We start from the raw sequence: 13037 nt of genomic DNA on the forward strand, positions 1-13037 counted from the left end.
TCAGCATCTCTAAGAGTCATCAAATGCCTGTCCCCCACTCCTGGGAGCTAAAGTATTTTTTATACTTTTAAAAAAGAGATTTATTTATTTATATTACAAAGTCAGATATATAGAGAGGAGGAGAGACAGAGAAGATCTTTTGTCTGATGATTCACTCCCCAAGCAGCTGCAACGGCTGGTTCTGCGCCGACCTGAAGCCAGGAACCAGGAACTTCCTCCAAATCTCCCACAGGGCCACAGGGTCCCAAGGCTTTGGGCCATCCTCGACTGTTTTCCCAGGCCACAAGCTGGGACCTGGATGGGAAGTGCAGCTGATAGAATTAAAACCAGTGCCCATATGGGATCCCGGCATGTTCAAAGTGAGGACTTTAGCCACTAGACTATTGCGCTAGGCCCTAATGATGTTTATATAGTTGATCAGGCTGGAAAGCTCGAGGATCAGGGGAAAGTGGGTGAGACCTTTTTTTTTTTTTTTAAATCTATTTTTATTGGAAAGGCAGATAAACAGGGAGGAGGAGAGACAGAGAGGAAGATCTTCCATCTGATGGTTCACTCCCCAAGCAACTGCAACAGCTGGGGCTGAACCAATCCGAAGCCAGGAGCCAGGAGCCTCTTCCAGGTTTCCCACATGGGTGCAGGGTCCCAAGGCTTTGGGCCATCCTCGACTGCTTTAACTGCTTTCCCAGGCCACAGCAGAGAACTGGATGGGAAGTGGGACTGTCAGGATTAGAACTGATGCCCATATGGGATCCTGGCACATTCAAGGTGAGGACTTTAGCCACTAGGCTATCACGCCGGCCCGAGACCATTGTTAATCCATTTTCTTTTTATTCTTCCTGTATCCTGGGAAGGGCGGGGGCACAAGGGGAAAACTACACCCAACCTCCCAACTGCCGTGTTATCCGGGGATGGGGAACTGCCACCCAATGTCATCCCAGTGTCCCAGTTGTGGAGCATGTTCTGAGGGTTCTGCTCATGTGGTTTTTATAGTTCTGAGAAGCTGTTGATATCGCTGCTCCAAGGATGAAGAAATTCTTCCAAAGTCAATTGGCTGACACAGTCCACCTCTGAGTCTCTATTTGAGTAGAGATTTGCTGTCAAAATGCTCTGGGGTAGTTGATGAATTTGTTCTGCCTGCTTTCCTCTTATAAACCAGCCAGTGCTGTGGCCCAACCCAACGCTGCCAACCACACACTTGGCCCTCACGTACACCAGGGGGAGCTGCAGCCCAGTAGGAGTGACCGTCAGGAACCACCCCACCCCACCCCACCCCTGGACCAGACCCCAGCTCTTGTTCCCGTGCCTGCCAGCAGGTGCAGTAAACTGGTCCCATTGAGATCTCATACACATTATCGGGCATTGAAGCCTACTCAATCCACCCAGCTCTGTCCTCCAGCCCACACTCATGCCAATGGGTGCTGTCACCTGTCCAGGCCCGCCCCCAGTTCTGGTTCTCATGCTCACCAGTGAGAGTTGCAGCCCATCAAAGAGGTGCCTACAGCCTCTCCACTGGACCCACTCCTTACCTCGGAGCCCCAATGGACACAATCGGTTAGCCTAGCCTGGCTTCCCCTAACCCAGTTTACATGTAGGTAAACAGGTGCTGTCGCCCTGCCCTGCCTGGTTTGCCACTAATCCCAGCTCTCATGCTCATCAGCAGGGGCAGTGTCCCAGCAAGGGAGTCCCCACTATTCCCCTTACCCCTCCAAAACCTTCTCCCCTACCTTCCCCACGTGTGTGTGCTGGTAGGTGCTGCGGCCCAGTCTGGCATGGCCCGGTCTGTCCCCATTCCAGCTTGTGCTGGCAAGTGATGCAGGCCAACCTGGGGCAGTCAGCTCCCAGTCCCGGCCCTAATGTGAACTGGTTGGTGCTGTGGGTCAACCTGGCCTCTCTTGCACTCCATCCTGGTTCTCAGATCTGCCAGTGGGTATTACGAACCGGCCCAGCCTGGCCTGCCTCCAGATCTGTGCCACACATATGCCTGTGGGTGCTGCTGCCCAACATGAGCTGGTCTGAACTGTTCTGTGCCCTGGTACTTGTGCTCACCGACAGGGACTGTGCCCCGACAAAGGAGTTCTGATGGGCAATATTTCATTCTCAAACACTTTTCACCCTGTAATTAGTAGTTCTGAAGTTAGAACCCCCACACATACAATGCCCCACCACCTGCCAGGGAAGAGGCCTAAGTATGGGACTGACTCTGCGTGGGGAAATGGAGTCCAGAAACCAAGCCTTGGCAGTTTTTCCACTGCCACACGTGTGTGGCTTTTTTTTTTTTTTCCGTGCATGGATTTTAATGTCACTGCAGGGTTGTAAAGCAGAAATGCAAATCACAACATTTTGGTGACTGAGTTTCAGTAGCTCTGAGTCAGAGTGGAACAAACCAGCCTGTGTGTGTGGGGCGGGGGGGGGCGTCAGGAAGGTGCCATCCAGGACATCCAACCCAGGAGCGCAAGGTCATTTGCTACAGGCTCACGGAAGCAGGGAATTATGGTAAGATGGGCAAGGCGACTGAGGGCTCACTCCACACTGCCCTTAAGGTGAGGGGAGGGCCGCTCAATGCTAAGATGGGAGATTCTGACACTCACCCACCCAGGCCACAGCCCTCCCGGGGCCTCCATCTCCTTGTGGCACAGCATCTGTTCAGCACACACCTGGAAAGCTCTTAGAACAGCACCTACAAGAAATGAAGCCCGCAGCCTGGAGCTTCTTCTGGGCCTCCCAGGTGGGTGCAGAGACCCAAACACTTGAGCCATCCTCTGCTGCTTTCCCAGTTGCATTAGCAGGAAGCTGGATGGCAAGCAGAACAGCAGGGAATTGGAGCAAGCAGCACCCTTAGGGGATGCCAGCCAGCACGGCCTCAGCCCTGGCAGGGAATCTATACTCCCTCCATGCCCAGCTAGCTGCTTCAGCTGGGGCCTAGAGCTTGGCTTGGTTGCTGTGCAGCTCCAGCCTCAGGGACCCCATCTTATTCGGTCTCTGCAGAGTCCCCCCGGCGGGGAGGCAGGGGTCGTGTGTGCTCCACCGGTCCCTTAGCTCAGAGAACTTACTTTTCCTTCTTCAGCCCTCCCACTTTCTCCTAAGACACCCACCACTGCTCTCCACAGCCCAAGAAAGGAGCCATGGTGTCCTCTCCTCCTCAGCCCAGGAGGGGAACCCCAGAAGCAGGCTCTCCCAGTGCCCTGAGGCTCCCCATGATGAGCCTGAAACAACCCTAAAACAGTAACAACAGTAACAACCCTAAAAAACCCTTGACCCTGGGATCTGGGATCAGCCTGATCCAGTTCCTTGCTAAGGTGCCTGGGAAAGCAGCAGGAGAGGGCCCAAGGGCTGCGTCCCTGCACCCACAGGGGAGAGCTGTTTGGGGTTCCTGGTTTCAGGCTTCAGCCCAGCCCAGCCCCAGTTATTGCAGCCCTTTGGGGAGTGAGCCAGCAGATCAAAGATCATTCGATGTCTTTCTCTTTCTGTTGCTTTGCCTTTTTACTGAAGTAAATACATCTTAACAAGAAAAAGCTGGTGGCATACTAGAGCAAACTCAGACAGTAGGCATTAGGGACCAACGGGTGGAACAGTAAGCTGTCTGCGGCAGGTGCTCTGGAATAACTGTGAGAAATAAAGCTACTGCGGGGAGGCCCAAGTTTATGGAAGTACATAATCCCAAGCTTATGGAACCCCAAGTTTATGGAAGTGCAGGAAACAGGCACCGTGGAGCCCGAGCCATGGGGCACAAGCCATGGTGGGGGAATACAAATGTTGCATCTCAGAGTCCAGCCAAAGTCCAGCTACAGAGGCAGAGAAAGATCTTCCATCCACTGGTTCACTCCCCAGATGACCTCAATGGCCAGAGCTGAGCTGATCCAAAGCCAGGAGTCAGGAGCTTTTTCTGGGTCTCCCATGTGGGTGCAGGGTGCCAAGGCTTTGGGCCGTCCTCCACTGATCTCCCAGGCCACAAGAAGGAAACTGGATGGGAAGTGGAGTAGCTGGGACATGAACCAGTGCCCCTCTAGGAAGCTGGCACTTTAAGGTGGAGGATTAGCCAGTTGAGCCACAGCACCAGGCCCAGAACCAAATTCTTTGATTCATCAGCTGCTGGCTCCCAGCCTGGGCATTAGCAGGCAGGTGGTAGGAAGAGCGGAGCTGAATGGGGACCCAGGACCCCAATAGGAGATGTAGGTGTCCCAAATCTCCCCCAAGCTCTGAGAAGTTCCCAGTTCTGAGAGAGCTCCTGCATGACAGTTGAGCAGTTCTCTTCATTCAGAGCAGAGACAGAGTTACCAAGCAGGGGGGACTGAGAATTTAAAGGGCAGGAAGCGCATCACTCAAGCAACCATAGTGGCAAGCCCTCAACTAGGAGGGAGGGAAAGCCGAGGACCTCCACACCCAGCCACAGACGTCTCCAAGGAAGCCACATCCGGCATGGTGAAGCTGCTGCCTTTATTGCCCAGGCTTCTCGAGCCAGTGTGGACAGGAGGAGGACACCAGGACAGGTAGGGATGTGGATGGCCCCTCCCTCCTGGCCTGGCACTCCAAGACTTCTTGGGACTCTCCTGCCCCTTGGGCAAGCCCCGCCCTCTCCATCAGCTCCCTCACTCCAATTTCCCCAGCACTTTGGGCCCAGGACTGACCAGCAGGCAGGCACTGCCCCCCCGGACCCCCACAGGGTTTTCCAAGCCCAGAAGGAGCGCCTGGTCCTGAGACCGCCATGTCATCCCAACAGAAGCCGACCCCTCCCAGCAGGGTAGATCTCACACGAAGAAGACTACGTGAGAGCCCCAGGCCTCCTCGCAGGAAGGGTGTGGACCTTGTGACACAAGGCGATGCCCAGGGCAGGCAGGCAAGTGGCCTGGGGACCCAGGGCTTCGGGGTCACTTCTTCTTGGCTCGGTCTGCAGCGTCCAGGGCAGCCATGTTGCGGGAGGCCGTGACCAAATGGATGACACTGATGAGGGACTTGAGCAGGGCCACGGGGGCTGTGATCCACAGGCCCACGCGGAAGAGCCCCACAGAGCCGACTGCGGGGGCCGGGAGGAGGAGAGAAGGGGGTCAGGGGAGGGGGCACGGAGCCCTCAGCTGGGCAGGCAGGTGCACCCCCCTCGCTTCCCTCCGTGTACCTAAGGGTCCCTCGGAGAAGTGGAACAAGTAGAGCAGGCAGTAGAAGAGCTCGTTTCCAGCGCACATGGTGAACAGGGCAGGCTGCACGCAGAGGGGAAGCGCAGTGGGCCACGTGCCACCTGCCCACTCCCACCATCATCCCCTCCCGCACCAAGTGGGGGTGTGTATTGGCTGCCCTCACTCCCAGAAACACTTTCTGGTCCCCCTCCTCCCTTCCACTCCCAGCCACTCAGCTCCTTCAGCCAGGGTGCACCAGGGCCTCCCCTGCCACCCCGGAGGCTGGCAGAGTCTGGGCTGGTCCTTATCAGCTGCTGTGCCCTCCCCCTCTGATCTTGGACCTCCGGGAGTGGGGGTTGGGGAAGCTGCTGAGGGATGGAGGGCCAGGCTCACCCTGGAGGTGTAGTAGATCCGTAGCACTGGATTCCCTGACAGGTCAATCATCTTGTGACTCTCGCTGCCCCGGACCACAGAACTGGGGGAGCAAATGGGAGCGGGGAGAGGCGACCCAATGAGCTACTTGATTCAGCACCAGTGCATACCTGACCCCTCATAAATCCACGTGACAAGGGTTGGGGTCACCCTGCCTATACAGATAAGGATCAGGGGCATGGCTACATAATGCCCCAATGCCCCACAAGTCCGGATGGGGGGGGGGGGATGAGTCAGGGGACAGACTCCACATTGAGAAACTTCCTGTGGGACAGAGGTCTGCTCTAGTCACCAAGATGCGCCTTGGAACGGTTGCACCCATCCTGGAGACACACCTCAGTACCCAGGTCTTGGTCTTGGCCAGTACCATGGCATAAATGGGCTAAGCTGCCACTTGCAGTGTCCACCTTGCATATTGGTACCAATTCAAGTCCTGGCTGCTCCACTTCCCATCAGCTCCCTCCCTGTGGCCTGGGAAAGCAGCAGAGGATGGCCCAAGTGGTTGGGACCCTGCACCCATGTTGGAGACCCAGAAGATGCTCTTAGCTGCTGGCTGTGATTGGCTCAGCTCTGGCCATTGTGGTTAGTGGACAGTCAATCAGCAGACAGAATCTCTGTCTCCTTCTCGCTATGTAACTCTGCCTTTTGAATAAAAATGCATACATCTTAAAAAAAAAAAAAAAACAGCTTCCAGGACCCTTTGCCTGAGCTTCCACTGAGCTTCTCCAGTGATGTGTGTCCTGGGACCTGCTGAACCCAACTGTGAACTTGACTGTTGAGGGGTGATCCTGTGGGGCCCCAGGCTCCCCAGCAAAGCAGAGCTAAGGTGGAGACCCCCTCCCAGGACACTTCAGGTACCATCCCCAGGGTGGGATCGGCCACCAGTGCCCGTGTCCCTGCACCCAGCCCCAGCAGACCTGTGCAGGTGCAGCCAGTGACTGGCCACATCCAGGCTCATGCTGAGCTGGAAGAGGAGCGTGGCACGAGGGTAGAGCAGGGCCAGGTTGACCAGCAGACACATAGTGGCACAGCGGTCGGTCAGCATGTCCAGCATGGCTCCAAACCGGGTTCCTGGAAATGGGGTCAGGGGTGGGGTGCACGGGGAGGAGGCTGTTAGGTGGGGCGGCACTGCTTGGGAGGGGAGTGACAGGTGCCCGTGTCAGGTGGGCATCTGTGATGCTAGAAAGTGGAACACAGGCCACTCTGGGTGGGCTGTGGGGTCACCAAAACCTGAAACAGAGGCAGGGCCCAGCAAACCCAGGTCCAAGGCTCTCCCCTGACCCCGCCCCCCCCCCAGGCAAGCCAGGGGAGCAGGGACATCCCAGCGGGACAGGCTACAGGAAAACAGCTGGAAGCACCCTTCCCCACCTGCCTTCCATCTCCCTCCTCCTTCCTGGCAGGCACCTGGAGGCCCACGATTGCCAGCACCTCCACAGCCACATCTTGGCTGGCTCTGACACCACCATCAGCAGCAGTAAACTTAGCAGGGGTCCCAAGAGCCAGCTTAGAGCCCTCTGACCCCAAACTTTCCCCACCCCACGTCCTCAGCCGGGCCAGGGAGAGGGGCAGAGACTCGAAGGGGGTGTCCGTCACCTTGGTTAAGGGCTCGGGCGGCGTGTCCATCAAAAGCATCCAGCAGCCCGCTGAGCAGGTAGAAAGAGGAGGCCGTGAGTGGGCAAGAGGGCATGAAGTAGAAGGCGATGATGGCGAAGACGATCCGGGCATAACCTTGGAAGGGGACGGTGGGGAGAGACAGGGCGGCATGTGGACGCCTGGTTCAAACCCCACCCCGCCCCGGCCGCTGTGGCCCTCGTATCCGGCCTGGGTCATGGGCAGCACTCACCGATGAGGTTGGGCACGAACAGGAAGATGTTTTCCTCCGCCATGGTGGCGGTCCCCTCGTGGCCCAGGGCGAGCTCCGGAGGTACTGCGTTGTCCCGGCCTCCGCCGCCCTGGACCCCGCTGCCCCCGGCCCGGCTCGTGGGTTGCAGGAGCAGGATTCGACCCAGCTGTACGCGAGGTGCCCTGGCAATGCACAAGCCCGCACCTCCCGTCAGGCGTCCAGCAGCGGTCGCGGTCAGCAGGTGTGTTGTCCCGGATGCTGCTCTCCCGGAGAGCTTCTGGGAGCCTGCCTCTACGGGCGCTAGACGTCAACGATTAGGATGTAAGAGGGAGGAGGAAAAAAAAAAAAAAATCTTTAAATAGCTGCTGCCCCTTTAAAGACCTGCCCGCTTCCTTTCCCTCTCTTCCCTCCGCCTCTTTCCATCGGATCGTACCAAAGCACAGGCGGGGGGGAGGAGAGAAGGAGCAAAGGACCGTCGGCGCAAGCCAAAGCAAGAAGCTGAAAACGGAAGAACAGAAAAAGAAACAGGAGACCTAAATGAACTTGTCTGTCGTGGCGGAGGAGATGACCTGCTGGAGGCCGAGAGGAGGCGGTGAGACCCCGCCCCTCCGGGTCTTTGCATCCCCGAGGGGTCCGGGCACTTAGTACAGTCCGCATTTTGGTCCCCGCCGGCCCCCTCCGCTCCCGCAGGCTCCGGGCTGCCGAGTGGCGGCTAGAGCGGCCCGGGGGCAGGTGGATTTCTTAGGACACCCTAGCGGTGGGAGGCTTAGGTGCCAGGCTCCGCCCTACTTCATCTCCCCCAAACTCCCCAAGCCCCCGGCCCTGAGGCCTCCGCCCCCAGGAGGGACCTGAGGGGTGTGGAGGGGCGAACGGGGCGTGCTCGGGAGATTCTCTCGGCCTTGGTTCTAGAACCTTCATCTCCTAGCAGCCAGGCTGCGGAACCCCTGCCCACACTGAGGTTTTTATAGCAACGGGTAGCAGCACCTCCCGGGCTCCCCTCTCTCCAGCCTTCCTCCCTGGTTCCTCCTCCCCTGCCCTTCCCCTGCGACCTTCACAGGGTCCCCTTGGACCTCCCCGTCTCCCCGCCTGCTCCTCTGGCCGAATACCCCCAAGATTTCAACCCATCTGCCAGGTCCGGGGCGGCAGGGCACAGCTGCCTGGCCTGGGGAAGGACCTTGGGAGGGAAGAAGGACCAAAGGGGGCAAAATGGGGGGAGTGCTGTGGGGGACCCTTCAGAACCGGCCCCCAGCCCCCCCAAAACAGAACCCTATACCATTTCTTCCTCTTTTTTCAGAGACATGATACCATGCAGTGTTTTTTGGAAAAGCCCCCTTAACTCTGGGCTTGGGGGATGGTGATGGGTTAGGGTTGGATGGGTGAGAAGCTGGTGGAGCGCTTTCTTTTTTTCTTTTTTCTTTTTTTTTTTTTTTTTTTAATTGGTGGAGCGCTTTCTCAGCCCAACCCAGGCCTTTGTGTTCTCAGGGGATGGCATCCACTCCTGCCAAGCATGAGGAGGCCAAGGACAGCCGGCTGTGTCAAGCTGCAGCCTCCCCGAGTGAGGGGCCGGTGAGCTAAGGGGCTGGGATGTGTGTGTGGAGATGGGAGGCAGGTCAGAGCCCTCAGCCCCCAGCCTCTTGTGTCATCCCGAAGCCGGTGGGCCCAGATCTGCAGCCCACAGCACCAGGCTGTGAGGCCTCTCCACCCAGGGCCGGCCTCGCCCTCCCGTAGCCTCCAGTCCAGCCCGTGAGCACCTGCACTCCACACAGGCCTCCGTGCTGAGCCCTCGGAATTCTTTTTTTTTTTTCCAGAAGTTTTCATTACCTCACTCTGAGGAGTTCCTGAGCCGGATCAGCGCAGAGCTCACGGATGAGGCCTTGTTTATAGCTTGCTGCCACATGACCCCAGGGCCCCCCAAGGAAAAGCAAACCAAAGACCAGGGGACACAGATCTCACAGCATGGTGACCCCCCTACCTCGGAAAGGCCGTGCCTCGTCTGCCCGCGGACCCCTTCCCCCTCAGAGCGGAGCTCTCTGCGATGCACTTTGGAGTTTTAATGTTTATGTACTTGTTAGGGTAGAGAGAGCTCTCCCATCTGCTTGGTCCACGTCCCCAGATGCCCACAGCAGGCAGGTCTGGACCAGGCAAGAAGCCAAGGCACTCAATCTGGGTGTACCACCTCCACCCCTGGGGCGGCAGGGTGGCAGGGACTCCAAGTACTGGAACCTTCTCCTCTTGCCTCCCAGAGGGTGCCTTAGCAGGAAGCTGGGATGGGAAGCAGAGCCAGGACTCGAACCCAGGCCTTCTGATATAAGGTGCAGGCCTCCCCAATGGTATCTTATGTGCTGTGCCAGATGCTGTCCCCTGTTCTAGGATTCTGTGCCCATTTTCCCACCTCAGTCAGCCCTGAAACCCAGCTAGCACACCCCTCAGCTCCCTCTCTCTTTGGCCCCCTGGAATGGCCGTCCTCTGACTGGGCCTCCCCTTGCAGTGTTCTGCACAAAGACCAGAGGTACAGACACCCGGTGAGTGAGGCTGCTGCGGGGGCAGAGGACTGAGCGGGACAGAGCCAGGGCCTGGCAGCTCTGCCACCCTCAGGCCTCCTCTCCGCTCCTGTCAGCTCTCTCTCTTTTCTCCTCTTAGATCGGACAGGAACCGGACCCGCAACAAAGTACACCTGCTGCCATCCCCTCGTGCTAAGGTAGGGGTGGGGGCAGGGCTGTCGGGATGAGACTGGCTGGGCCCAAGCAGGTTAGCGCATGCTCCGTGCCAGTGTCTGTCCCAAAGAGCTTGGAGCACAGGAACACATGATGCTTCTGCTCCCTGAGGAATACATGGTTTTGTGTGGAGAGGCAAGTGGATGGCCAGGGACAGACAACACCCCATGGAATAAATGCTTGTAATAGATCTGGGAGTAAGAGTGCTTATCCCAGTGTCCATTGGAGAAACCAGGAAAGCTTCCTGGAGGTGGCTTCCCCATAGGGAATTTTCCAGGGGGAAATAAAAACACGAGGGTTGGTGGGAATTGCATGAGCAAAGGCCCAGGCCTCAGCCTTGGTGGTGTGTCCCTGAGGAGCTGCTGGGAAACAAAGTATCTGGGATTCTGCAATCAGTGCTCCAGGGTGGGATACCGGCATACCAGGTGGCAGTTTGGCCCGCTGTGCTACAGTGCTAGCCCCAGGTTGGAGTTTGAGGTCAGTCCTAGTCATGGTCGGTAGGCAGCATGGAGCTGGGGGCAGGAGGGCCAGTTAGGAATTATTCTGCAGAGGCCAAGCTAGAGGTGGTTAAGGGCCTGACGTGCCGTAGCAACAGTAGAGACTGGGGGAGGGAGGCTTGTATAGGTAAGAAGTAAAGACAGGAGAATGAATGAGTTTGGTTATTAATCAGAAACAGCAGGGGCCGCAGGGAAGGAAGCAGGTAACTACTAGATTTCTGACCCAGGTAACCTCATTGTTAGTGTGATGTTAGTGTCCCGAGCTCTTCCATGGCTTCCCATTCCAGAGTCAGGGCAAGGGTTGAGGCGCTGTACAGCCCTGAGAGTGATTTCTCTATACCTGCCCGCCTCCCTGACCCCAGGCCCATGGCCCTGCCCCTGTTCTCTGTGCTGACCAGGCCAGCCTCCCCTTCCTTCCTGGAGCATGCACAAGTCATGTCCCCTGCTTTAGGGAGTACTAACTTTGAGGCTATCCTGGAAACTTGATGGAAACAAGGGCTGAGGGTCAAGTTTGGCCTGGAAGTCACCAGGAGGGAGGGGGCAGCTGGAGGGCAGCACTGTCCTGGGAGGGAGCGGATGGAGTGAGGGGGCAGGAGGCCATGAAGCAGGAGCCCTGGGGCACCACGTGTGGTGGTAGTGAGAGCTCACAGAGAAGACAGAGAAGAAACTGACAGCCTGGGTCTGTCATCCCAAGGAACCTTGCCCTCTGCCCCCTCGGGTCTCGGGAAGCACCCCTGGGACTTGCACAGCACCACAGCTAGCCAGGAATGTTGAATTGGTGAGGGGTGGATGGGGTGCTTGGTAAAAGCTTGAGTAAAATTCCCTGCACACTTATTGAGCACCAACTATGTGCTTTGGGGGCAGCATTTCAGTGGGGTGCAAGATCAGAGTCCAGGCTCTTGGAAAGGGCTCAGCGTGGGATGGGGGATACGATGGGAGAGTAGGTGCAGAGTAGATGGGCAGATGAGTGGACAGACAAGGGGTGGATAGCTGCTGGCCCCGCGGGGCGAGTGGCTGCATCAGGGGGTGAAGGACAGGTTGATGACAGGTGGTGAATGGAGGACTTACTCTCTTCCAGGGAGCTCTTGCTACCAGCTTGGCAGCCGCAAGATGAGTCCCACACTGCTGCCCTCCCATCCCCTTCCCCCTCCCATCCCCTTCCCCCCATCATCCCCCCCGCCAGACCCTGCCTCCAAGTTTCCCTTTGCAACTCTTGATTTGAGAGGGACCCCTGATGGTGAACAGCCCTCCTGAAGCCTGGCCGACTGTTACGGAATCATCAGACAGCTTGTCACTCACCTCACCACCCTCAGCCAGGACCCTGCCAGGAAGAGGAGGTTTTTAATAAAGAGACTGCCCCTCCCTCCCTGTGGTTCCAGAGTGCACCAGCGCAGCTCTGCTGGGGGGCGGGTGTGGAAGTGGGGCAGGACACAAAGCCCCAGAGTGGGTTGCAGAGCAAGGGCATGCTGTCTCGAAGGTCTGGCCTAGGCCACCCACCAGGGCTCACTTTTGCCTGGCAGGAGCCTTCTCTGCCACCACCATAGGGACTGGGGATCCAGAGTTAAACAGGGCCTGAAGGGACGCATTGCATCCCACACACAGATGCCTTTGCTTTTTTTTTTTTTTTAAGATTTATTTTCACTTGAAAGATGGTGTCACAGATACCTGGCAAGATGGAGAAAGTGAGATCTTCATCCACTGCTTTACTCCCTAAATGGCTGTAGGGCGGGACTGAGCCACTGTGAAGACAGGCGCTGTCAGGAAAGTGGGAGTCATACATTGTCCCCCGGGAACGTGGGAGGGTTCAGAAACAGTGTGGCAGAGTGCTCAGTGCATTGCCTGACTCACAACTTCCAGTTACTGTCAAGGTCAGCTAGCCTCATGTTCTACAATTCATTTTCCTTTTGAGTATTTTAGTGTCCTTCTGGGTGTCCTAAAACCATTGAATCATATTTAGATATAAAATTTTAATTAAGTAAAATTCAGTTAATTTAGAAAAGGACTCAGGAAAACAATATAAATTCCTTATAATGCTGAAAAGTACCAAGAGCAGAAAAAGACACACAGTGAACTCACACCTGGGAGCCATGTGACAACAGGAAGCTTTAAAATGTCCCTCCCCCCCCCCCAAAGATTGGGGGTATAAAGGAATGGTGCGCATGGGGCTGCTGGTAAAGCTGCTGACTGTGACACTCCGACCATGGTTGCATCCCACATGGCTGCCAGTTCGAGTCCTCACTGCTCCATTTCTGACCCACTCCCTGCTAAAGCATTGCCTGGAAAAGCACTGGAGGATGGTCTAAGTGCTTGGGTCCCTGCATCCACACGGAGAGACCCAGAAGAAGCTCTGGGCTCCTGGATTAAGGCAGGTCTCGCTTCAGCCATTTCTGCCATTTGGGGAGTGAACTAGCAGATGGAAGATCAATCTCTCTTTCTCCCTCTG

General features: G+C 56.8%; 2 protein-coding genes across 4 annotated transcripts; one reads left to right on the top strand and one right to left on the bottom strand.

The window, feature by feature from the left end:
• Positions 1-4417: 4417 nt before the first annotated feature.
• CDIPT (CDP-diacylglycerol--inositol 3-phosphatidyltransferase) lies at positions 4418-7759 on the bottom strand. Of its 3 annotated transcripts, none has more exons than XM_040973046.1 (6): positions 7384-7759; positions 7134-7268; positions 6458-6611; positions 5502-5583; positions 5111-5192; positions 4418-5011 (listed from the first exon to the last, which is right to left on the bottom strand). In XM_040973046.1, exons 1-6 carry the CDS (start codon positions 7424-7426, stop codon positions 4866-4868), a joined length of 642 nt encoding a protein of 213 aa, XP_040828980.1. In that variant the 5' UTR covers positions 7427-7759; the 3' UTR covers positions 4418-4865. The 3 variants fall into 3 exon arrangements, with proteins under 3 accessions (XP_040828980.1, XP_040828979.1, XP_040828982.1); XM_040973045.1 differs by having other exon boundaries at positions 5111-5205; positions 5494-5583; XM_040973048.1 differs by lacking the exon at positions 7134-7268.
• A 1107-nt stretch (positions 7760-8866) lies between these two features.
• LOC121151988 (putative protein T-ENOL) lies at positions 8867-11950 on the top strand. The gene is made up of 5 exons (XM_040973865.1): positions 8867-8949; positions 9192-9342; positions 9872-9905; positions 10024-10081; positions 11673-11950. Exons 1-5 carry the CDS (start codon positions 8869-8871, stop codon positions 11706-11708), a joined length of 360 nt encoding a protein of 119 aa, XP_040829799.1. The 5' UTR covers positions 8867-8868; the 3' UTR covers positions 11709-11950.
• Positions 11951-13037: the final 1087 nt, after the last annotated feature.

The sequence above is a fragment of the Ochotona curzoniae genome, unplaced genomic scaffold, assembly GCF_017591425.1.
Source record: "Ochotona curzoniae isolate NIBS_2020 unplaced genomic scaffold, NIBS_Ocur_1.0 contig_2321, whole genome shotgun sequence".
Taxonomy (NCBI): Eukaryota; Metazoa; Chordata; class Mammalia; order Lagomorpha; family Ochotonidae; genus Ochotona; species Ochotona curzoniae.

Bases quoted from the DNA above. Each gene is read 5' to 3' on its own strand.
- CDIPT (XM_040973045.1), bottom strand. From the start codon at position 7,426: ATGGCGGAGGAAAACATCTTCCTGTTCGTGCCCAACCTCATCG. The intron at 6,612-7,133 runs GTGACGGACACC...CCCCATTTCCAG, and splicing joins CGCCCGAGCCCTTAACCAAG to GAACCCGGTTTGGAGCCATG. The intron at 5,012-5,110 runs GTACACGGAGGG...CGGCCCCCGCAG, and splicing joins CTTCTCCGAGGGACCCTTAG to TCGGCTCTGTGGGGCTCTTC.
- LOC121151988 (XM_040973865.1), top strand. From the start codon at position 8,869: ATGGCATCCACTCCTGCCAAGCATGAGGAGGCCAAGGACAGCCGGCTG. The intron at 8,950-9,191 runs GTGAGCTAAGGG...TTTTTTTTCCAG, and splicing joins CCTCCCCGAGTGAGGGGCCG to AAGTTTTCATTACCTCACTC. The intron at 9,906-10,023 runs GTGAGTGAGGCT...TTCTCCTCTTAG, and splicing joins ACCAGAGGTACAGACACCCG to ATCGGACAGGAACCGGACCC.